We start from the raw sequence: 23,644 nt of genomic DNA, 5'->3' as shown, positions 1-23,644 counted from the left end.
TGATAGGGGTAAAAACTATGGTAAGGCACTTCCTCATTGGAAGGAATTTTCTTTTGCACTCATGCAGGACCGTATGTTACAGGATGTTCCACAGGGCGTGCTCGCTGCTGCAACATGACAGAGACAAAAGCACCCAGGAACATAGGACGTTTCAAAATGTGTGACATGTGAAAACTACTTGCATTGCTTTGTGGACATTTGTTTAAACCCGGAGAAAAAATTTAACAGGTTCTATTTGTATTCTCAACTTCTTCCCTTTCATAACACTACAAAGTGCAAGGAGCTTTTGACTTGAAAGAACAAAACGATAAAATATTGAATGAAAGCAAAGACAATATCCTAAGTCTGATAAATAGGTGGATGGCAATCACTTCTGAAATGTTATAAAAGGAAGACATTAATGTGACTCTATCCAAGTTTTTATCAGTTTCAGCCAAGGGAAGCTGACCTGCGACATGGTAAGACATGAGAGTCTTCAGAACCATTCAAGGAAGATGCCGGGAATTGAGCTCCGCATTTAGGCTATGTAAACACCTGAGTTCGTTTGATTATATCACCACCCCTGTGAAACGTTTAGGGATGAAGGAGCACCCACCGTGGCATTTACTAAAGAAACATCCATTAGAAGGGAGACACATGACAATTTATGCCATGTGCCCTGTACACACTTGATACAGCCCCGGTTCCAGTCTTTTAAATAATCTAAAATCATGGAAAATTCACTCGGGTTACATTCTACCATTTTCTAGATGTAGTACTATGTTATCCTTCAAAAGGCCACCAGAAATCTACTCAAAATCTTGTTTTGAGGTCAAGTCACAAGGCACTGTCCCTCAAGTTATAAGCTACACAGTTCTCTACACAGCTCCACCCTCCTGTTCATGTACAGTGGCGAGTAGTTCTAAAATACTTTTAACAACCCATGTTATCTTGAGCGCTCCAAAGTTCACCAACAGCAGCTTGTTTCCAGTATTATTGTGCTGTCATGCCCTTACTTTCTTCCATCAGGCAGCCCATTTCTAACAATCATTATGTTAATTGAGATATGGATAGCTTAAAGTGCTTGTACAGACCTCTGGCCTGTCCCGTTAAATGATGGCTGACCTCCTGTGGGCTGTGACATTCTGATTAGGGTGCCCATGAACAGTAGTTTAACCCATCATCACACATACATGCAACATCATCACATCTATACTGAAGGTGTTTTTAAGTAAATTAGCAACATCGCAGCAGAAGGTCGCAGGATAAAAGTTTAAGAAATATACATGATATGCACAGGAGTACAAAGGTTATATTTGGGAAATAGGTCAGCAAATATTTTCACATTCCAAATTTTACTTTAGCAGCTGAAAAACAGGTTTTTATGTTTTGTAATCATTCTGGGTTTTTTTCTATTGTTACAAGGGATATTACTGCAAAAGAGACTCTGGACTCTTAGCCCAAAAGGGGAAAAAATGATACCTGTGGTTTATTGTGGAATTTCCATGGAAATTCCAATTCCTGCCCAAGTTACCAGTTTTTTCTTTGTCACTGATGAGTTGTCCCTCAACCCTTCGGAGCCTCCTTTTCCTCTTCTTTCAAGTGAGAGATTGGCTCGTTCTCCAAAGACTGTAAATCAGATCGCTAGTCCTGAGGAAGGATTAGCCACGCTTCCTGGAGTTGGGTGGGGAGGGTGGTCAGAAGCGAGTTGGGAAACCGAAGTGAATGCTTTCTTAATTGCAGTTCTCTTCAAAGCTATTTAAATGCTAATGACTATGACCCCCTAGAGGGCCAGACAAAATATTTGAAATGTTTTACTTCCTGAAAGATTAGTGTGTCCTGCCCATCTCCTCTAGCATGCTAAGTTTTATTTTTTAACACGTCAAGTTATTAAAGAAATCTAACAAAATTCTTTCTTGACCACATGACGATGCTTTTGATGTTAATTTAAAAGGTTCCATTCTTTCAAATACTTTTTTTTTTCTACTGGATGTCCTTCTCTGTTGGGGCCCTAACCGCATACCCAGTTTGTTGTGCAGTCTTCCCTGAACTCTGGACCACAGAATCCTCCTTTTCACAGGGCATTATTCAATGAGGCTGATCCGTCAGGAACGGCGCAGGAGGATCCTGCCCTCTTAGATCAACTCTAAGACTTCTTCCAGCTCTGAAAGTCTAGAATTCCGAGATTATGCTTTGCTACTTCCTAATTGACTCACCGGTGCTTCTCTTTATTTGTGTGGGGCAGGGCAGGAGGGCGGAGGGGGAAAGTGGATGGAGGAAGACAGGGTTCAGAATGACTCCGTGATCTTAAATTCAAATTCCTCGTCTTCCAACATCCACACTGGCCCTTGAAGGCCCTTATCTCAGCCCCAGTACGGCAAGGTCTTTTTATTCTTCGTGTCTTCTCTGGCTGACTGAATTGTCATGACCACCAGCCCCCTGTACATTGTAAGTATGTTAATGATGTGTATGTCGTATTGTTACAGAACCCACAAGGGGGGGCCTGGGACGATATACTATTATTAAAAGAAGGCCCCGGTCCGTTATGTCCACCACCCTAGGAAAGACGTCTCTCAATGCCAGAGATTCCTGAAAAGGAAAGAAAATGTTTATTTAATGCTATACTAACTTCAAGTAGTGACCTAATGCCTTTATCAAAAAACAAAATCCTAAAGTCCCTAAAAACACCCACAAACACACAGTCCTTCCTTCCTTCCCCCTTTGCCCAGTCCAGAGTACCGTATCTCAGGAAAGGAGATAGAAGTCCATGGCTTAGGTAGTCTTCTGGTTCTTCCCAGTTAGAACTCCATCTCAACTGGGAGACCTCCCTGGATTCCCGGCACCCTCCGCTGAGTCACCAGGATCTCTGCTAAAACCAGGTGGTGGTTCCCCCTTCTAAAGCTGTGGGGGTCCCCACTCTGCCAGGCATGTGGTCCTCTCTCTCTCAGGGCTGCAGGAAGGGAGAGTCCCCACTCTGCCAAAACTGCATGGTTCTCTCCTCCAAGGCTGCCGCGTGGTTCTCCCTCTCTCAGGGCTGCAGGAGTCTCCACTCCGTCAAGGCCGTGTGGTTTCTCCCTCAATGGCTGCCGTGTCCGTGTTTAAATCCCCACGCCAATCTTCTTCTGCAGCCCCATTTCCGACTCCTCCTACACTTGGGCACACTTGCCCTCAATCTGCTGTCTTCTCCAGCTTTTCTGGTCGCCATCGTGGGTCTGGGCAGGTGTCACCCCATGTCATGGAGCCAATCTTCTCCCAGCTCCCACGCAGGCGCTGTAACTCAGGGGACCTGCCTCCCAGGTCCCATCTTGGGGGGAAGGTCCCTTTCCATTCCCCTGGCCTTGAGCATGGCCATAGCTATTTAGCATATCTAAGTGACCAGCCAAAGGCTATAGGTATGCTAAATGACCATGCCATGGATTAGCTGCAAAGCTGCCCTGCATGTTCTTGCTCTGTGTGCCCCTTCCCCCAACTCACACCTGTGGGGGAAGGGGTGAAGACACCTTAAAATCTCCTGGACACCTTGAGTTCTGGACCCCATTTCAAATGCCTATTTGGGGTCCCCCCTCTTGGCTGCACCCTGTAACAGTATCCTTGGCTGCCATGTTTATGTGTCCTTTAAGCTTGCAATAATACATTTTGTTTGCACAGAACGTTACAGTTGGCAAATAATTTTTACGCTCATTCACACAGACACATACCTCTTTTTAATTTGCAGCCAATTTTATTTCTAAAATAATCTCACTGTCCAATTTAAAGCATTCTTGTCTGTTATAATCACAGCCTTGAAAATTTAGAAAACTACTGTTTTTATGGACGTGCATAAAAATCTCTGTTTTTATGGATAATCAATAGCCAGTATTTAAATGTGGACTTTCACACTTTACCTGGGACAGACGGGAGTGAATTCGGTTCTAATAAATGGCAATACTTTTTTTTCCTTCAAACTTCAGCTAGCGACTGTGAAAATGTAAAGTACAACAATTTATTTCTCCTCTTTTGTTTACAAGCAGCAATGAGACTACTTGAAGGCTCGAGCAAGTGATGGGAGAGGGCTATTAGAAACATTTGTGTCAGGTTATAAAACTTGACAATAGCTCCAGCCTAGCTCATAAATATGGATGCGTGGAGACCAGTGCACATGCCGCACCTGAGCACTGCAGGTGTTCTCTGACAGTGTAGTCCATTGAGGAAGACACCGTTCATTGAGCAGCTCCTACAGAGATTCATGGCATTTCATGCATTTCCCACTCAATACACAAGAAAGCCAGGGTCGAAGATGGAAGTAGGAGCAAAGAATAGATTTGAAAAATAAAACAAGCAAAAGCACAAAACCATAAAAGATGGATTTTTAGAGATAAATGGAGTCAGTCTACACTTTGCAAAGGCATAGAGAGAGATCAAATATATATCGTGATTATTACTTCTAATAAAATGCCCCTTATTGTTGCTGCTCCTATGGAAATTTTAATTGCATTTCTTCTTAGTAGAAATCTCATTTTCCTGCATAACTCGGAAAAATGTATTTCTAGAGACTTAAACTATTAGTTAAAAATGGATATATTCAATTTACCAACTAGACATTTTCCTTACATGATTCTAGATACAAGATAATCTGGGTGCAAGAGCCATAGCAGACTCATAAGAGGGCTTTTTGCAAAGTAGAAAAAGCATTCCTGCCCTGGCTGGGGTGGCTCAGTGGATTGAGCGCTGGCCTGTGAACTGAAAGGTCACAATAGTTTGATTCCTTGTGAGGGCACATGCCTGGGATGTAGGCCAGGTCCCCAGTTGGGGGCATGCAAGAGGCAATCAATTCATGTTTCTCACCCTCTCTTTCTCCCTCCCTTCCCTTCTCTCTGAAAATAGATAAATACAATTTTTAAAAAAAAAAGAAAGAGAGAAAACACATCCCCTCTGAGTCATCACAGGCTAACTGTCATGGATTAAAACATTGTTGAGGACTTTTTGTCAATTTGGATAAGGCCCACCTGTTCTGGTTGAATGCAACCCTGCACCAGAGTAAAGAAGTTGGGCAACAGATCAATGGCTAGAACTTAACCCCACTGGGCTCCCTCAGCCATGCATCTCATACCGTGAGCAACCTGTACAACCATACCCAGCAACCTGGAGGTTCCTCTACTAAAATAAGCAACTGGGCATCAGAAGAACCTGCAGAGTCCTGAGGGAAGATGCTTCACCTGCATACATATGACCTCCGGATACTTTAAAGATTCTTCTTTTTATAGCACGCCCCTGATGTTATTTAGCAAAATTCTGATCTGTGAGTGGAAAATCTAAGAGTAAAGGTCAACCCACTAAAAGCTCAGTCCTGTATTGTATCAGTACCATACAGATGAAGCAGGGGCAGAAGACATTATTATTTGGGCTGGGCTAGGCAAAGTAGCATATAGTAAAAGAGACATTTGTCAAGTTCAACACCTATTGTGTGCATACCTCTCTGCCAGACTTCTGGACAATATAAAGTAAAATAAGATAGAGTCTTTGCTCTCAAGAATTTGAAATCTCGATAAGATGAATAAGCAAAGAAGAGAAGGAGAAGAGGGAAAGTGAAAAAAACTGCATTGCCCTCTTAGCTGCCTTACTTAATTACTTGGGTGATTACTTAGTGAGCGCACAGGTAACATACAACCCATTGCTATATCTTGGGTATGTCGTAGGGGCTCACGTATTTGCTAAGTGAATGATGAATCTCATGGGAGTTATGAATGGATTACTCAAAGAATTTCTGGGGGGAGCTACAACATAAGCCAGGCAACATAAAATAGATTCCATTCACAAAAGGAATATTAGCTATCTGTGTATATTTGTAATATTTATTACTTTAGAACTGAAACATATTCTTGACCTATAAGCCTTGATATTTGATGTGAACATAACTTACGGCTTGAGTTTATATTTGTGTGAAAGTGGCAGAATTTGACCCTTTAAGCAGCCCAGTATGTTTTTACAACTTCACTGATGACTATTATTTCTAAAGAGCTTGGTATCTTTTAAAGAGACCTCACTGGAAAAGAGCACAGAAGGGGATTTCAAAGTTGCTTTGATTTAATAACCACTCCTATTCAATTGCTTTCACAGACCATAAACAAGACTGAAGAATGTCTGTCCGAAACTTTGCCTTGAATGAAGAAACTTCACTGAACAAGAAGTTGGCTTCCAGTTTGCACAGGCGTCAGTGGAATGCTTTTTTTTTTTTAATTTTGTACTTTACCCAATGAAAACAATGCGTTTTGTGTGCTGTGCAAATGGGTCCTTCATGTGGCCTGACAGTTTATTTTTTGCCATCATTTTTTTAATTAAAGTAAAAAAAAAATCCCAGAAGAGGAAAAATGAAAACAAAACAAAACATGGAAGGTTGACATTTTATCGAGAAGAACATTTGAAATCAGAATTTCCCTGAAGGTGTAGATAGATTTTTTTTTACAAAAAAATCTGATGTCAAGAGGTGGACAAGCAGAAATGGAAACAAATTGTCTTCCTCGTGATTAAGCTACTCTTTCTTTTTTTTCCCTTCTTGTTTAAATGTGGGTTGTTTTTTAATTTTTTTTCTTAGAAATATTTAGGTAAGGTTTATCTTGAATCTTAATTGCCTTAATTTTAAGGACGTCAAAGGCTCTCGAGGCAAGCTGTCAACGTCTTGTTAAAAAAAATCAAGAAAGAATTGAAATATTGTGCCGGCTTTAACTGGTACAGAAGCTTAAGACTATGAGTTTTTAGGGTGAAAAAAAAAACTGTACAGTTTAAAAGAAAATGTTTTTCTTCATTTGAAGAAAATTTGTTGATAAAAGAAACCATGGCAACTGCAAGAATTGGAAAAATGCTGGGACTTTTCCTGAACTTTGTCTTAAGTGTTGAACCATTTGGAAGGCTAAAACATTTTATGGTAAAGTTATTAAGGTTGGTTTAAAAACAACTGCATTAGAAATAATGCGTGTTTGGGGGGCAGAATGCAGAATTTTTTAATTTACAAAGCGTGATTGCTAGCAAAAGCATTAGTGCTTTTTATCTGCAGTCTTTTTTATGAGCTTTACAAAGTTTTTAGTCAGCTTTGCTTGTCACATTGCAAAACCTAGCTTAAAAGCATTAAAAAAAAAACTTAAGTAGATAGGAGCTTATGGTCAAAAGTGCAAAACAAAACAAAACAAACAAAAACACAAAAAAAGCAATAGATAGAGAAATTGTTGACAATTTCTGTAGTCTTTCCTAGTTGTGATCAAATTCAGCCTACGGATGGCCTATTTTATACCAAAGATGAAGTGGCACCCTATTGCAGTCCAGAAGATAGAGGTTGTTTTTTCTTTACTTTTCTGTTCAAAATTTTATTTGACCTACATGGCCGGACCAGTTCTTATTTTGTTGTTTGTTTAAACTACCTTCCACTGGTATTTTACATACTGCAAAAAAAATTTTTTTTTGGATAATCGTGGACAGTAGAAGCTCACACCTGCTGTGCTCAGCAGTTGCAGCATGAAGAGTTCTGGGTACCAACTGATAGAGCCAAGTGGCTTTCGATTCCATGAGCTTTGCCAGTTCTTCGCTAGCTGTCTTGAATAGTGAAACCTGTATTGACGGCCACCAATAAGCTAAGACACTTTTTTAACAGGTTGAAACTTGTTTTCGTGAATTTTGAACTGAAGACACTTCCCGAACCTGGTCTGAAGGGTCACTTGTTAAAAAAAAAAAAAAGCTTAGTGATATTGTGTTAACCGGTGAGTGGTTTCCTGAAAAGGTCTCATTGTATTTGTAACAATAGTCTTCCTTCTAAATTCCAACACCTCTTGATTTTGTCTTTGCACCTTAGTCTTCGTTGTGACCCACCATGAATAGTCACCTTGATTCCGCAGTGGGGAAGGGAGATCTTCTTTTTGCCTTTTTTTTTCATTGTACTTTCATATCCTGGTGTTGTCAGAAGAAAGACAAAATAGACCTTTTTATTTCAGCTGAACTCTCTGAGGGAAGTAGGACCAATAAGATTGAGGATTCTGTTAGTGGAATTTAGGTAAGCTTTTGAAATGCTAGTTGACAATCAAGAAATTATATGATTGATATTAATAAGAACCGAAACAATTGGGTTTGATCAATCGTTAAAGCCAAAGGGATATGTTTGCATTGAGGAGGATGCAAAAGTGTGTCTAAAATGAATTAAATTGCTGTAACAAACATCTCTGCATATTTGGTTCATGAAATCCATACCCAACCTGTACAGTTTCACTTAAAACAAAAGACAATGAAACGCGGTTCACTGAACGAGGCCCTAGAATTGCTTTCTGAATGAATCATTAGAATCAAATAAGGGAAATTCTTTTCACAAACTGTCAGAGGAACCGTCTTAATCCAGAAAGAGGAGGGAAATGCACCAAGTACACTGTAAAAGAAAGCAGAGTAGGCTTTTAAAAACTTTTTAAAAATTTAGAAGATACATCATAGTCCCGTTAGATCAACAGGAGTAATGAGTTTGACTCATATGAAAGCGTCAATATTTCACCATTTATGACATACAAACAAAAGCCTAGTGCTGACATAGACCTGGTTCTCTTATTTGCAACATCATGTACTGGAAACTCAAATCTTGAGAAAGACTCCATATCTTTATGGTCAAATTAGAGGTGAAATACACATCCAAGAAATTGTAACATGCTACAGAGAAATACGAACTGGTCGCACCCCTCCTTATGGTTTTCCATGCTTTAGTGAGAATCCAAGGTTTCTCCTTTTTTCTGTTCCATCCTTCAGCCTCTCTTGTATTCTAAGGGTGGTGCTTAAGTTTTATCTTCAAGAAGTGGGCCCCCAAGTTTCAGGGGGTGAGGCAAACATGTATGGAAACTGTATTTTCTGTTTCTTTTTTTCACTCTCTGAACTCTTTGTATAAATAAGGATTATCCTGGGCATAATTCATTTGAATATGAAACCAACATGTTTTCTTTTGTTTCTGTAAAAAAAAAAACCTTAATGTGATACAAAGAAAGTCTCATTTATACAATCAACGATGAGGCTAAGAGGTAGCTACCATGTGGCTGATGAGTGTGCCTAGGTAACTTCCTGTTTCTATTCAAAACTACTGCTTTATTTATACATTCAGAAACATTTTTTTCAACTATGAAATTTCAATGATCTCAATTTTTTTAAGCCACTTCAGGCAAAAGGAAATTACCTGTCATTTTATGTATCCACGTGTGTTTTGTGTTTGGACTTTTTACATCATGCCATTCTATAGACTATCTTCTTTTTCATTGAAAAGAAAAAAAAAAAGAAGGAAAAAATGCCACTTGTTCAAATTCGCATCTGTCATCTTCCCTAATCATTATTTTTAAAATCCATGTCTTGAGGGGAAAAAGCATCAACAGGTAAGCAGCATTACACTGTATGAAAAATAAAACAAGCCAAAATATGTGTTCAATATATGCAGACATGAGAATCCTACTTTGGTTATTTTAAACCTCTTTAGGACTGTACTCATTTGGTTTAAGTATTCTGGTCCACCAGGTTTTCAAGCCTTTACTCAAGTGTTCAATTTTTCCTTTCAACTTCAACTGCCAGGATTTCGCCTAAAGCTTAGGAAACAAACTGAAGCCAGAATCCGAGTGGGGTAAACACTGTCTCATCCAAACTCTAGTGACAGGGTCGGTGGAGGAGCGCGGTGGTTTGAAACAATGATAAGATATTGTCAGGGGTGGCAAAGTGTGTCGGCAACTGGGGGTTCCTCATGTATGGCCCTGTCTCCGGGAGACGTTATGGCCCCTGGGTGAACTAAATGTAATACTAGCAAGTCCTTGAACACTGGCATGTCTTGAACATTGCAAGTGGCATAGTATTCTAAAAAAAAATATCCTCTAGCTGACTCCATGGTGGTCAGGACTGGTTTGGTTCCTTGGTAGATTTCAATTGTTCGGGTGTGGTCTCCATGCTTCACTTGAATCAATGCTTCCTGTGACCTTAATGGCTCTGCCCCATTTGACAGCATATAAGACTCACCTTTGCCCTTCTCTAATGAAAAACTGTGTGGTGTTAAAAGCACTCCTCTCGGAGCTGGAAGGCTGAGAGCAGCAGGTGGCTGGATGGAATAGGAAGTTCACTGTACCAACAGAATACAGAGACCCCTTGCAAAACTGCTTTCCAAGTATTTCCAATTTATATATGACCAGAAAAAGTACTTAGTTTGTTGTTTTTTTTAAAAAAAAAACAACAACCCTATTTGAATAATTGGTATGCCAATTACATGCCTATGTATCTTTTACAGCCGCCTAAAGTCTCCATTAAGGAAAAGTGAGGTTTCATTTAAATAGTGCCTGTGCCGCCTTCTTCATGATTGAGAAGCTTCAATGTACTGTCTAGACAGATTATATTATCAGTAGGAGACTCGAAGTACATTTGACAATTCAGCCTCATGTTTAATTTGAGCACACAAACCATTACAGATGAGCTGATAAGGAGAGAGACATTCTTAAGCAGGTTGCAGTGATCATTGTTTTCATATGATATAAAATCAAATGAAAGGATAATATTTATGTATGTGAATAGCAACATTCAGCACATTTGAGGATCATGTCAAAATCAAATTAACAGCTGTCATGGAGCCCTTGGTCGACAGTAGCTCATGCACAGTAGCAGGTAAAGGATGAGATTTGGTTTCCGTGTTGTTGTGGCTTAGCACGCTCCAACCTTCTGAGCTTGCTGGGACTGACAGCCTCTCACTCCGGTCTGCGGGACTGATGGAATTGGACCAGGCTCATTGATTTTGTACACTCTCCCCTTCCTGTGGCAAAATGATAATGGGATTTCATTAACGAATCAATTCGTTCTACAAATGACATTCGCCGTGGCATTGGAAGACAGTTGAGTCTATCTCAAATTGAACAGTTCTTACCAAATACTTTAAAATATGTAATTAGGCTTTTTATCCAAGTGCTCTTGGGCATGGCTGCCCTCTGTGGATTACATGATTCAGGAACGTACGAAAGCTAAATAAATATAAGATCCCCGAGTGGCTCCCCAAATCATTTATGATGTGGGGCACGGAGCTCTCCCCAGGTTGTTGGTATCTTTTATCTTTGTTTTTATACCCAAGTACATACGCTTCCTGCCAAATACACACACACACACACACACACACACACGGATGAATGGCTTCTCTATGTTCATTTCTTTGTATTTCTGGGAAGAAAAATCACATTTCAGGAAATGCTTCTTACACCCAGGAAGCGGTAAGGCTGAAGCAGAGGGGAGACCTCGCTGGGAGTCTGCAGGAAGGACCCTGGGTCGCTCAGTCACACTCTTCCGTTTCCTTTGCTCCCGTTCGAACCGCCCGCTACTCAACCTTGCAGGAATCCAATCACTCTCAATGTTTGAAGGGCTAATTATCTACGCTGTGGTTTTCTTTTGTCTTTTCTCTTCAACTCTTCAGACTTGGGTCTCTATTTCTGTTTATTAACGTCACCCGGAGGGTGGAAAAAGAAACAATTGGAAATAAAATTCAAATCAGTCTATTTTGCTTCTTGTTGAGTATTGGCTGTTTGAAGGAGTTGAAAATCATGTGTAAAAATTAATGTCAGAGCATTATATACCATTAATTTTTTTATTACCTGTGAGGTCCCTTTTCCCTGTCCCCATCCACTACAAATAATTGAGAGTTGGCTGTATTCTTGCAAAATATAAAGGAAACAAAAAAAAAAACGAGCAAAGAATTGGCTCCCCTCGCAAGAAAAGCTGTTTTGGTTGTGTTCACTTTTGAAATTTGAACCACTAGAAAAGGTCAACTCAAAATTCAGTTATGAGAATATAATAGCAGTTCTTGGTTAAATACACACTCCTATCCTTATCTTAAATCTTTCACACACCAAAAAATAATGCATTGTTTGGGGGTTTTTGACTTTGCGTCACTGTATTAAAGCTGAATGACCTTAACACTCCAGTGGATTTATTTTAAAAATCATTTTAAATTTAAATAGTATGCAAAGTGTAACATCAGTCTTACACTTTGTATTTTAATCCCTCTGGTCTTAGATTATTAAGAAAGATGCTCTCTCCTCCTCCCTAAATATGTTATTTCTTCATATGTAAAAAAGGAGTTATTTCATACTTTTCAGGAACTGTAAATATTATTTCGAAGAGACACTTGAAAAAGTTTCTCCACTCTGGAAATTGATGCTTTCATTTCTTTAAAAAAGAAGAAGAATTAATCTTATTTTTTAAGAATTGGACTCTTAAAAAATATATAGGTAAAAGTGTACTGGCTATGAAATTTGCAGTTTCTAAAAGAAAATGGGACACAGCTTTAAAAAAAAAAAAACCCTTGTTTCAGGCCATATTTGACTTCATGGAACTTCTGAAGCATCATTTAATTTTGAACTTAATTTAAGAGCTTTTTGTACTGCTGTCTCTGACTGTCATGGAAAGTTCTGTGATTCTCTGGTGTTTCTGGTTTTATTTTTAATATTTCCATCTGTACCACAGTCAAACTAGCTACCATTTCCCCCATTCCTTGGGCTTTCTGTAGATCAGTGGATGTTAGGTTTAAACTTCTGTTTTCTTTGATGAAGCTTTCAATAAAAAATGAAAATAAAATCAACCAAAAAGGGCCACTGTGTTCGTCTTTACCCTCCAGAGATGGGCTGGGGCAGGGGCTGGTGGTGGGTGGGGCGGGGGGGGTTGAAATGTCTGTGCATGTTAAATTACAAGTACTGCTGGCTTCCTACGGAATTCCTCAAAGAAAGAACTATCTGTGGACACAAAAAGTGAGAGAGGAGAAAGCATTCTGTTCGTGCAAGGAGGCATGAGAAAATCACTATTTGGAGGCTCTAGAGGAAATAGACTTTGGATCTTACTAGGACCTCATACACTCTTCCCACTTTTTAGGCTTCGGGATTTGGTGATACATATACCTAAGGTATACCAGCTACTTGATGTATCTTGTGTGAAGGCCAGGGCATATGGAGTTATATGTAACACTAAAAACATTTTTCTCAACACCTGTGGCTTTTATCCCTGCAAAGATGAAATTCCAGGTCAACCAAAATCAGAAGTATCCATTCCTCAAGCTATGAATGGTTATTGATGGTTAACAAATAATCAGAAACTTGATTTCTCTGGTCCAGGATAATCTAAACTAAGTCGGAGCTCCTATTCAAGGAACAAAATATTCTATGCTATAATATGCATTTGCTGTATTGTTAAAGAATATTTAATTCTGCTCTAGAAGACAGGAAAACAAATGTGATGAATAAAATTAATACGATGTGTTAAACACAACAAAGTGAGTAACCTTTAAGAAAGATGAAATAATTAGACCATGTGAATGTGAAGAAATAGAAAGAGCATGAAAACACTATATATTTATGGTGCACACACAAAAAGCACCATGTAGTCATCATACCCTACATACACATAAGAAATGTGAGGCACTGAACATTTTTGAGGTCTTAATTAGGTCACCTTTTGTAACCCATTGCTGCTCATCTGGGTACCTGGTGAATTTCAGCTACTTGCCTGCCTGTCCTTCAGAGGGAGCAAGCACGTCTCATTGGCTCCTTCCCTCTGTCCCCCGCCTTGCTCAAACCAGATCTTTGGTCCTTGCAACACACCATCCAGAGGAACAGATGATGAGGCCGATGGAGAAGCAGGAGATAGGAACACTGCAGAACATTAGATTAGTGTGGCCTTTCCAGTCCTTTTGCACCCTACCTTAAATGAGCTAACGCACTCCATGGATCTGCTCTTGCTTCATGTTGTGACCTTTAAATTGATTCAGTAAGCCCTGTGTTTTCAACACACAACACGGGGCAAAAGTAGGTTTCCTGCTCATATGGATAATAATACAATAATTAATGAATAATAATACAGAATAGTCTGTGTTTCGTGCAATCACAGCTGGAAACCTACTGTTACCCACGTTGCATTTTATTTGGCCTGTGAATCTTTCTGTTCCATGACCTTGAGCGCAACTTGACTGATAGTGTACTTGGAGGCTACTGCCGCATCAACGTATTTTCCATGTGACATTTTTATGCTTTAGATTATAAGTGCCCAAGAGGGTGTAGAGCTAACCAGCCAGTGTCCAGGTTGCAAGTGTGTTACTGTTATCCCTTTTCCCTATGTGAGTATCTGTTCACATTGTACTTCTGGGCAGAAGAAAAAGGTTGAAATGAAAGTTGGAAGAATGGAATTACTGGAGACTATAAGAAAGAAAGACTGGAATAAAGACCTTGATTTTAATCTTACCCACATTCCATCTGGGTTTTTTAATGTTTTTTTTTTTTATGTAGTTCGTTTATTTTTCAGGAATTATAGACTTTTAAGAAGATGATAATACCACCACCAATACCCATACGCATAAAAATTTTGCAGGGCATTTGGGAACTTTCAGAAATGCATCCCTAGGCTTTTGGTAAAACAAAAAAATCCTTTCTTTCAAGACATAAAGATAAGAGGAAGAAGACTAGAGAATGAAGAAACATAGCCTCTGTTATATAAAAACAAAGGAAACATGATTTCTTGACCTCATATCTATGTATTTTTTAATGTTTTAAAATTTTCTCCCAAAATAACTTAGTGTTGGATCAACTCTCAATAGTCTCAACAAGGTTCACATTCAATGATGCTTTGTTAAAGGGATGCTGACAAAGAGAACTCTTTTACCTTCTCTCCAGAGTTAGCAAAGTGAAAAGTAGCATAGCAGAAACTTAACCTCAGAGGATTTAATTATTTCTAAATTATCTGCACAGGAGTGTCATTTACAGTATGGATGAAAAAGTCTCTCTCGTATATCAAAAGGCTGTCTTTTCATTTAAATCCTCGGAGACACAGGGTGCATCATCTCTCCCAGGATCTTTGTCCTGCCCTGAGGAAGTTGCAGGTTACTACGGTGACAAAGTGGTCACCAGGTGGCGCTGCTGCATTAGTGTCCAGTGGATTCCAAACCCAAATCCAGATTCTGTATTCCCAAACAAAACGGGTATGGCGAGGTAGTGCTGTGAGAGCAAGAGCCACCATTCACTGAGCCCTTACTATGTGCCAGACACTGTGCCACGCGTCCCGCATACCTGAATTCACACAACCCTCACAAGAGTGCTCTGAGTAGGTACTGCCGATGTCCCCATTTTCCAGATGAGTTTTGGAAAGTTGGGCAACCTTCCCAGGAGCCTACATCTAGGGAGGGCTAGACTGTATTTTTAAAAACACTACCCAAACTCAACCCCTGGGTTCTAAGGTTTCACCTTCTGCAATGACTTTGGGAAATGCCAATGTGAAGACATTTTCTTTTTCAGTATCTTTTTCAAAAGTTCGCCTCCCTTGGCCTGAGATTATGCAACCTCTGTAGAAGAGGGCATTGGGCGTCATTCTAATCACCTTGGACACAGAAGCCCAACACAATTCACATTTTCCATCCCAGAAATAACTTGCTGTTTCAATCATCTCTGTGATTTGTTCTGGAAGGAAAGAACCTATCTACCAAATAGATAGGCATAACTTTTCATTGACTCATTCATTTAACAGTGCCCAGCACACGGACACTCCATAAATATTATAATGATACAGAGATAAGGTAGACATGGTTCTTGTTTACTGGAATGTCTATTCCAGTAGGCAGGGGCTATGACAACACTGTCGCGTGAAATAACACCAGGGGACTTTGTGAGCAATATGTTTAACCCTTCCGTGGCTGGACGCAAAGTGGATGGGACAGCTGCCTGGTCTGAATGCAGTCATCTGCTCTCACCCACACATATGGGAGACCTTCCTTGGAATGTCTTCCAAGCTCCTTGCCATTGCCACTTTCTTTCTTTTTTAAAAAATATATTTTATTGATAATGCTATTACAGTTGTCCCTTTTTTTCGCCCTTTTATCCCCCTCCACCCTGTACCCTCACTTCCACCAGCATTTCCCCATCTTAGTTCATGTCCATTGATCACACATGTAAGTTCTTTGGCTTTTCCATTTCCCCTACTGTTCTTAATCTCCCCCTATTTTGTACTTACAATTTATGCTTCTGTACCCTGTACCTTTCCCCGCTTTGTCCCCTTCCCCCTCCCTGCTGCTAACCCTCCATGTGATCTACATTTCTGTGATTCTATTCCTGTTCTAGTTGTTTGCTTATTTTTTTTTAGATTAAGTTGTGAGTTTGCTGTCATTTTACTGTTCATAGTTTTGATCACCTTATTTTTCTTAGATAAGTCCCTTTAACATTTCATATAATAAAGGCTTGGTAATGATGAACTCTTTTAACTTGACCTTATCTGAGAAGCACTTTATCTGCCCTTCCATTCTAAATGAAAGCTTTGCTGGATAGAATATCTTGGATGTAGGTCCTTGCTTTTCATGACTTGGGATACTTCTTTCCAGCCCCTTCTTGCTTGCAAGGTCTCTTTTGAGAAATCAGCTGACAGTCTGATGGGAACTCCTTTGTAGGTTACTGACTCCTTATCTCTTGCTGCTTCTAGGATTCTCTCCTTCATTTTACCTTGGCTAATGTAATTATGTGCCTTGGTGTGTTCCTTCGTGGGTCCAACTTCCTGGGGGCTCTCTGAGCTTCCTCAACTTTTTAGAAGTCTATTTCCTTTGCCAGTATGAGGAAGTTCTCCTTCATTATTTTTTCAAATAAGTTTTCAATTTCTTGCTCTTCTTCTTCTCCTTCCGGAACCCCTATGGTTCAGATATCAGAAGGTTTAAAGTTGTCCCAGAGGTTCCTAAGCCTCTCCTCATTTATTTGAATTCTTGTTTCTTCGTTCTATTCTGTTTGAATGTTTATTTTTTCTTTCTTGTCCAAATTGTCAATTTGAGTCCCAGTTTCCTTCCTGTCACTGTTGGTTCCCTGTATATTTTCCTTTATTTCATTTTTCATAACCTTTACTTCTTCCTCTATTTTTCAACCATCCTCAGCCATTTCTGTGAGCATCCTGATTACCAGTGTTTTGAACTCTGCATCTGATAAGTTGGCTCTCTCTTCATCACTTAGTTGTATTTTTTCTGGAGCTTTGATCTGTTCTTTCACTTGGGCCATATTTTTTTTTTGTCTCAGAGCACCTGTTACATAGTAAGGGATGGAGGCTTAGGTATTTACCAGGACAAAGCAACCCACATCACTGTATGTAAGGGAGAGGTCCCAGAGGGAACAGTGCCACTTGCTCGGCTCTTGGCCAGTTTTCAGTCACTTCTCCTGCTACCCACAAGCAAATTGGGCCCTTCTGGTGCTGGTTCCTGGTGGGTGAGTTTGTGTATCTTCTAGGACTCCGTGGGTCTATCCAATAAATTCTCCTGTGAAGCTGGGAGTTTCTCCCACTGCCACAACCCCCAGAGATTTTTATAGCCAGAGGTTCTGAGGCTTCATTTCCTCGTACTGGAACCCTGGGTTGCACGGTCTGTCCCACTCCCCAGTTGTTCCACCCAGCTTATCTGCACACAAATGTGGGACTGCCCAGACCTCCAGCTGACTCCTTGCCACATGTCCTCTCCACCCCAGCTGCCTGTCTCCACCCCTCCTACCGGTCTGGATGAATGTTTCTCCTTTAACTCCTTGGCTGTCAGATTTCCATATAGTTCTATTTTCTGGCAGTTCTGATTATTTTTTTGTGTTCAAACTTGTTGTTGTCCTTCTTTTGATTGTGGAGGGAGGCAAAGTGTATCTTCCTACACCTGCATTTTCCCCTTGCCATTTTTTTAGCAGATATTTCAAAGTTACCCTTTCCTCAAATCATCCGGAACACTCAACTCTTTGACAGTAAGGAGAAATCAGCTATTCTTGTCAACAGCTCTAGTAACAACCATTATTTATTACTTCTGGTCTTTTCACAACCATGCAAGGGAAATGCTGGCCACATTTTAAATATAAGGGAACTGGGGCTTCAAAAAGTTACATGAGTCGGCCATGTTTCCATGGTGTAAGCTTAGGACCAGCTAGATAGAAAGCCAAAAATTTTCCTCTTATGTAGTGCTGGACCCACTGATGTGACTTAAAGAGATACATTTCTTGCCCAAAATAACTTTTCTATTACCTGACATTCCACCATTATCATTTTATTCTTGATCACAAAATATTGGGAAAAGTACTGAACAGGCATTGAAAAGATCTAGAAGTCTCACTTTCGGTATACTATCTACAAAACATTTTTTTTCTTTCTCTCTTTAAGCTCCAGCTTCTTTATGTGTCAAAATGCAAACCTTTTGTTTCTGAGAGTGGTTATCAAGATAAAATGGGCAATGAGTACATTCTGTGTTAATCTTCTAATAATTGTAAAGATAACCAAAAGCAATACCTACTTCTAATTTTTCAGTTCTGAATTTCCCCTTTAGAGCACAAGGTTTTCTTATGAAAGTCACTCCAGATAACTAAGGGCGAGGTGAACATCTGAGAATATGGAAGGAGGCACAAAGGCAATAGTACAGCTGAGGTTTGCAACGTTGCCCAGATTCTGGAGGACACAAATGCCAGGCTTACAACCGGTTGCTCCCAGGCCGCAAGAGCAAGAGTACACAGAAACTGAGCTAAATCCTTCCACAATTTCAGATGATAATCCTTAAAATCACCCAGTCAACAAGTATACTTTGCCTTCTTGGACCCTCCAACATGCTGTCGTGTAATCTAAAGGCAGATACACAGAGAGGGGGCCAGGTCTTAACGATCGGGTATGACTATCACACAGGGGAGCTGCAAATGGGATAGAAGAACTGAGGATAGTATCCTCTGTAGACTCAATGCATAAGGCATGTTTGTCCCAAAAGGTAGAGGAGATCAAAATAGTCATGCTGGTACCAGAAACGAAACTGGCATTCCTGCTGCCTGTCACATACCGAACCCAATAAGCAGACACAGGGATTGAATCTTTATGGGTGCTTTATTCAGATGACCAACTATCTGAGAAGATGCCAGGTTTATATCCTAATGGACCCTCATAAATTACATTTTAAAATGGTCCTTTTTCTAAGGAGAACGAAGTGTAGGTAAGGGGTTTGGAATTCAGGGAAAAGTTCATTGAATTTAAAAAACTTCAGTATTCTCGCCCTGGGCGGTGGTCTTTAGCTGTGTCCTGGGTGGTGGTTAACTCACTCTGGATCACAACGGGCTCAGATACCATCTTGATTGCTGGAGATCTCCTGAGGCACAAAGATGGAACTGCTTGTTGTCTCCTGGGGTCAGGGTGGGTCATACCTTCAGTTCCTGGAACAATAGCTTTTACACGCATTGATTATTAAGCTTACTAGCTGTTACTTAAACTAAAATTTTCCAACTCAAGTCCCCTATCAATGCCAACACAAAAGTTGCATCAAACACAAATATTTCTAAGACAAGTGATTGCTATTAGAAAACATGAGTGAGATCCATCCTTTAAAGTATCTGAAAAAGTCTAAGGAGCATAAGACAGTGGTTGTAAAAAACATACCTAGCTTCACCTTTCCGCCTGCAGCCATGGCCCCCACCTCCCTCCCAGTCTATTGTTTCAGGTTCACTTGTTTCATGTTTGTTTTTTTCTTTTTGCTGGAATATAATATGAGAAAAAAATTACATATCTTATAAACGATCAACACAATGATTTTCACAAACAGAATACACAGGGGTAACCAAGAAACAGAATATCACCCCCTAAAGACACATGCCCTCCCATGCCCTCCCATGCTCCACAGTCATTTTGCAACTATTACCCCCCTGACTCCCCATTAATTACTTTGGACTCTAACAACCTAGAATGATTTTGCCTGATTCTTGCTTTATATAAATGCAGGTTGGTTTGGCTTTTAGGAGAATGTCATTGTTATACATGAAGAGAAGGCCAACAATTTTGCTTGTGTTTGAAACCTCAAGACGTGTACTGTTCTGAATATAAGGCTACACTATCCAAATTTTAAGAAGCTTTAGTTCCAGAGAGTGTGTGTACACATATTCGTGTTACAGCTCCATTTGATGATTAACATCCTTTATAGCTAAAAACAAGCAAACAAACAGTAAAAGTCCTCAATGAAATGTCTGGAGAGAGTCAAGACATGTTCTTAAAGTAGCTAAGCCTTCTGGGAAAGGCTGGTTCCAAGGCTTCCTTGAAGGTTTGGTAGCACATCCCTCACTGTCCGCTTATTGGGACACTAGGTGACATGGGGTAGCCGATGTCCCACTTCACTGGGAGACCAACCAGAGCCAGAAGTAACCAGTACACCATCGCTCACACAGAAGCGCAGCACCTGAGTATATTAAACCCATGCCCACCAATGGAAGCAGCAACTTCTTTGGCTTCTGACTGTAACGTTAAATTGCTTGGGGCTTTCTTTCCGGTGGAGATTTTGCTCTCACCTGTTTTCCTCCTTCCTGCCTCTGAATCTTTCATGCCAGGTGGACATCAACCGGGTCTCTTCATGGTATTTTCTGATGTGTGCTTGGGGGTTTATACAGCACCTTGGGTGCAGAGACTGCTACACACAGCATTCTTTTACCACTGTGGTCCTACAAGAAGGAATCACAGCCTTTGAAGGATCTAACATAAAACTACTGCTTTGGAGAACCCTTGGCCACTTCTATTAAAATGCACAATGTGCTTTAAATGTTTTGCAAGGGATGTTTCCAGAGGTTTTGATTAAGCCTGAGTCTGGTTCTCAGGCTTGTAGCTTTCTCAGGGCTCCCGACCCTCCTCCGTGCCATACTGATTGTCTTGGGTGGTTCTGGCCTCTCCGTCCGTCCCCTTTCCCTGATTGAAGAGCACCTCCATCATTGCTCGGGGGCACCAGCTGGTGCTTTGCTCTTCCCCCACAGATTAAGGACTGGGATTTTTTTCTTTTTACAACAAAAAATATATTTGTAACAACAACCCAGTTCCAATTACTACAAAATAGCATAGGAGTAGAAAAGAGTCAGGCTGAAAGCATTGTTTCACCAGGGCAGAGTTCCTTGCTTGGCAAGATAGTGAGCCCATCTCCCCCGGAATCCCCTGTCTTGGGCTGGATGGAAGCCACCAGCAGGTGAGCCAGAATGAAGGATCCCCAGGCCTCAGAACAGTTCACTTTCCCACAACCCCTCAAGCATCCTGTCTGCAGCCTTCTACCCCTTCCCTCCCCAGCAGGCTGACTCCTACCCTCTAAGCCACCAGGGAACTTTCTCTGTAGGGTAATGAACAGGGGGCTAAGTCTTATGTGAAACAAGAAAATACTCTGTGGAATCTATTGTTTTAAAGATAGTTTTAAAATGACACTCCCATACATAGCCCTAATCATGTTACAGAACAAACCCAGGCGTTATGGGGTCCCTCTATCACTATGGATTTTTTGCTCATTGCCAGGGAATTGGAATTATGGCTCTCAATGTCAGAGTTTGCTGAAAAATAAAGGAACTATTTATTCAAAAGTTATACAGGCTTAAAGTAATGGCAGAATGTCACCATGAAATACTCAAAGTCCCTTAAAACACCCACAAACACAGTTCTCCTTTTCTTCCTTTGCCCCTTCAGGCCAGTCAAGGGTACTGTATCTCAGGAAAAATTAAAAAAAAAATAGAAGTCTATAGCTCAGCTAGACTCTGGGTTCCTCCCAGCAATGCAAACTCAGCTGGGCGGATCTCCCTCAGTCCCCAGCACCATCAGCTGTGTTGCCAGGATCTCCACTTCTTAATTCAAAACCACGTGGCACCTCCTCATGGCCCACCAGTGAGAGTCCTTTCACCCCTTTCTTTCCCTCAAGGTCTCACATTGTCCCCATCCCTAGTCTTGCATTTTCTCTTCTGCATTCTTCCAAACCTCAAAGAGAGAGCTCTGCATGGCTGCTACATCTTGCTCTCCTGCTTCCTAAGCTTCATGGTTAAGGGATCCCCCAAACAACATAGTTAGCCCCCATAGGACTGCCACGCCTGGGTTTAATTCCCGGTACCAATCTTCCTCTGTAGCCCCATTTCCAACTTCTCCCATAATTGGCTACACCTGCCAGCATTCCTGTATTTCCAGCCTTTCTTGTCTGCCATAGTAAGTTTGGGCAGGCATGGCCCCAAGGAGTGGAGCAAACCATCTCCAAGCTCTCACTCAGGTGCTGTAACCACAGGGGGCTGTCACCCAGTTAGGTCAAAGGTCGAAGTCACTCCCATCTCCCTGGCTCAAAGCTTGTCCACAGCTACTTACTATTAAGCTAGGTAGCTGTTATAGATATGCAAATTAACCATTTCTGCATATCAGGTATGAAGCTGGCCAACTGCCGATATGCAAAATAACTCTCAATGGCCCTGCTCCACATTCCACATGTGCTAACACCCAGTCCAGACTTGTGGGGGTGAGGATATCCTATATTTTTATATTTCTTGGACACCCCAAGTTCTGGACCCTGTTACAAACCCCTCCTTGGGGGGCCCTGGCTGCACCCCATTACAAGCAGCCATGACGGATCTTCCTCTCTTCACCACAGATGCAGGCCCTTCAGAAGTGGTTGCCGTTTCAGACAACTCCAGACTCATTTCCCTATCGTCCTTCTTGACGGCTGATGTCCTCACCCAGCTAGGGAGGAATCCCAGGTACTGTTCCCAGGTTCAGAGGCTGAGAAGAAAAGCTCTGACAGCTTAGAAAAAGATTCTTCCTTCTGCCCCTCCCAAAAGGTTTTGATGAGAATGTTCCTTAACTATTTTATAGTTCCTAAGAAAAGTTAGTTTTAGATTATTAAAACCTAATTAGTTTTGTGGAGAGCAATCCACAAAATCCGGTGGTCCATTTGATCAGATACTAGTTTCGAGATACAGGAAACAAAGAGGAGGAATACGAAATCTCCAGTTGCCTTCTTCACACCAGATTTTCCAGAGAACCTCAGTAGGGGAACACTGAAAGGTTTCCATCTTCCCCAGGCCTTAGTGGGATCATTGCTAAAGTTCTACCATCATGGACTGATGACTTTTGACAAAGTCACAATAAAAGAGATAACACAGAGGACATCTCCAAAGGAACATCTTATCCCAGTATTGAGGGCTCTAACTGTTAGCACAGACTGATGTTTGGTACCAGAACTGGTTTAATTGAGCGAGGCGCTCATAAATGAGGCAGGAGGCTTAAGTAATAACATAAAGCAAGGAACAGAACCCATTAATTGGGTAGAGGATCACTGGAAGCTTTAACACTGATATTTGTTGCTTTATTTTAAACTCTTCTCCAATGCCTTTGGTCCACTGAGCTAGCTGACCCCTGTATGTTTAGGACTGGATAAGCATATCCTCACACTCTTTGTGCAAGATACTCACATCTACCTCACCCAGAAGGATGCTAATGGCAGCAAATTGGTATGGGGCACAGGAGGGCTGAGGGATGCTGCCTTATCGACAAGGTTCTGATTTGGGTGAAATGAAGACAACTGAGACCATGGTGTCATACTTGAGGGCAGACTCCCTTACAGCAGTTTGGGGTATAGAGATGGGGGTAGTGGTCCTGTGATCCCAAACCTGCTGGTAGAAGCTGACTAGGAAAGGATGGAGGGAATACTGGTTACTTTCAGGCCCCCCATGTTCCCGGTGTGGGGAAGGGGCAGGAACCTTAGACTGTTGACATTTTTAGCTATTTCCTTTTCCGATATTTAATCATATTATTACAAAAGTAAATTTATCTGGCCTGGATGGTGTGGCTTGGTTGGTTGGAGCATTGGCCCATAAACCACAATGTCACGTGTTCAATTCCAGGTCACGGCACATGCCTAGGTTGTATCTTCTGTTCCTGG

The 23,644-nt window shown here is 41.0% G+C and overlaps 1 protein-coding gene across 5 annotated transcripts in view; it reads left to right on the top strand.

The window, feature by feature from the left end:
* Positions 1–12,182, top strand: part of RBMS3 (RNA binding motif single stranded interacting protein 3) — a 623,271-nt gene extending 611,089 nt beyond the window's left edge. For all 5 annotated transcript variants that reach the window (XM_036031515.1, XM_036031514.1, XM_036031516.1 and 2 more), the window contains one exon: positions 6,076–12,182. In XM_036031515.1, coding sequence (XP_035887408.1) covers positions 6,076–6,082 — 7 coding nt within the window. In that variant the 3' untranslated portion in view covers positions 6,083–12,182. The remainder of the gene's footprint in view (positions 1–6,075) is intronic.
* The last annotated feature ends 11,462 nt before the right edge of the window (positions 12,183–23,644 follow it).

The sequence above is a fragment of the Phyllostomus discolor genome, chromosome 7, assembly GCF_004126475.2.
Source record: "Phyllostomus discolor isolate MPI-MPIP mPhyDis1 chromosome 7, mPhyDis1.pri.v3, whole genome shotgun sequence".
NCBI classification, from domain to species: Eukaryota; Metazoa; Chordata; class Mammalia; order Chiroptera; family Phyllostomidae; genus Phyllostomus; species Phyllostomus discolor.
This window is presented reverse-complemented; position numbering and strand designations above follow the sequence as displayed.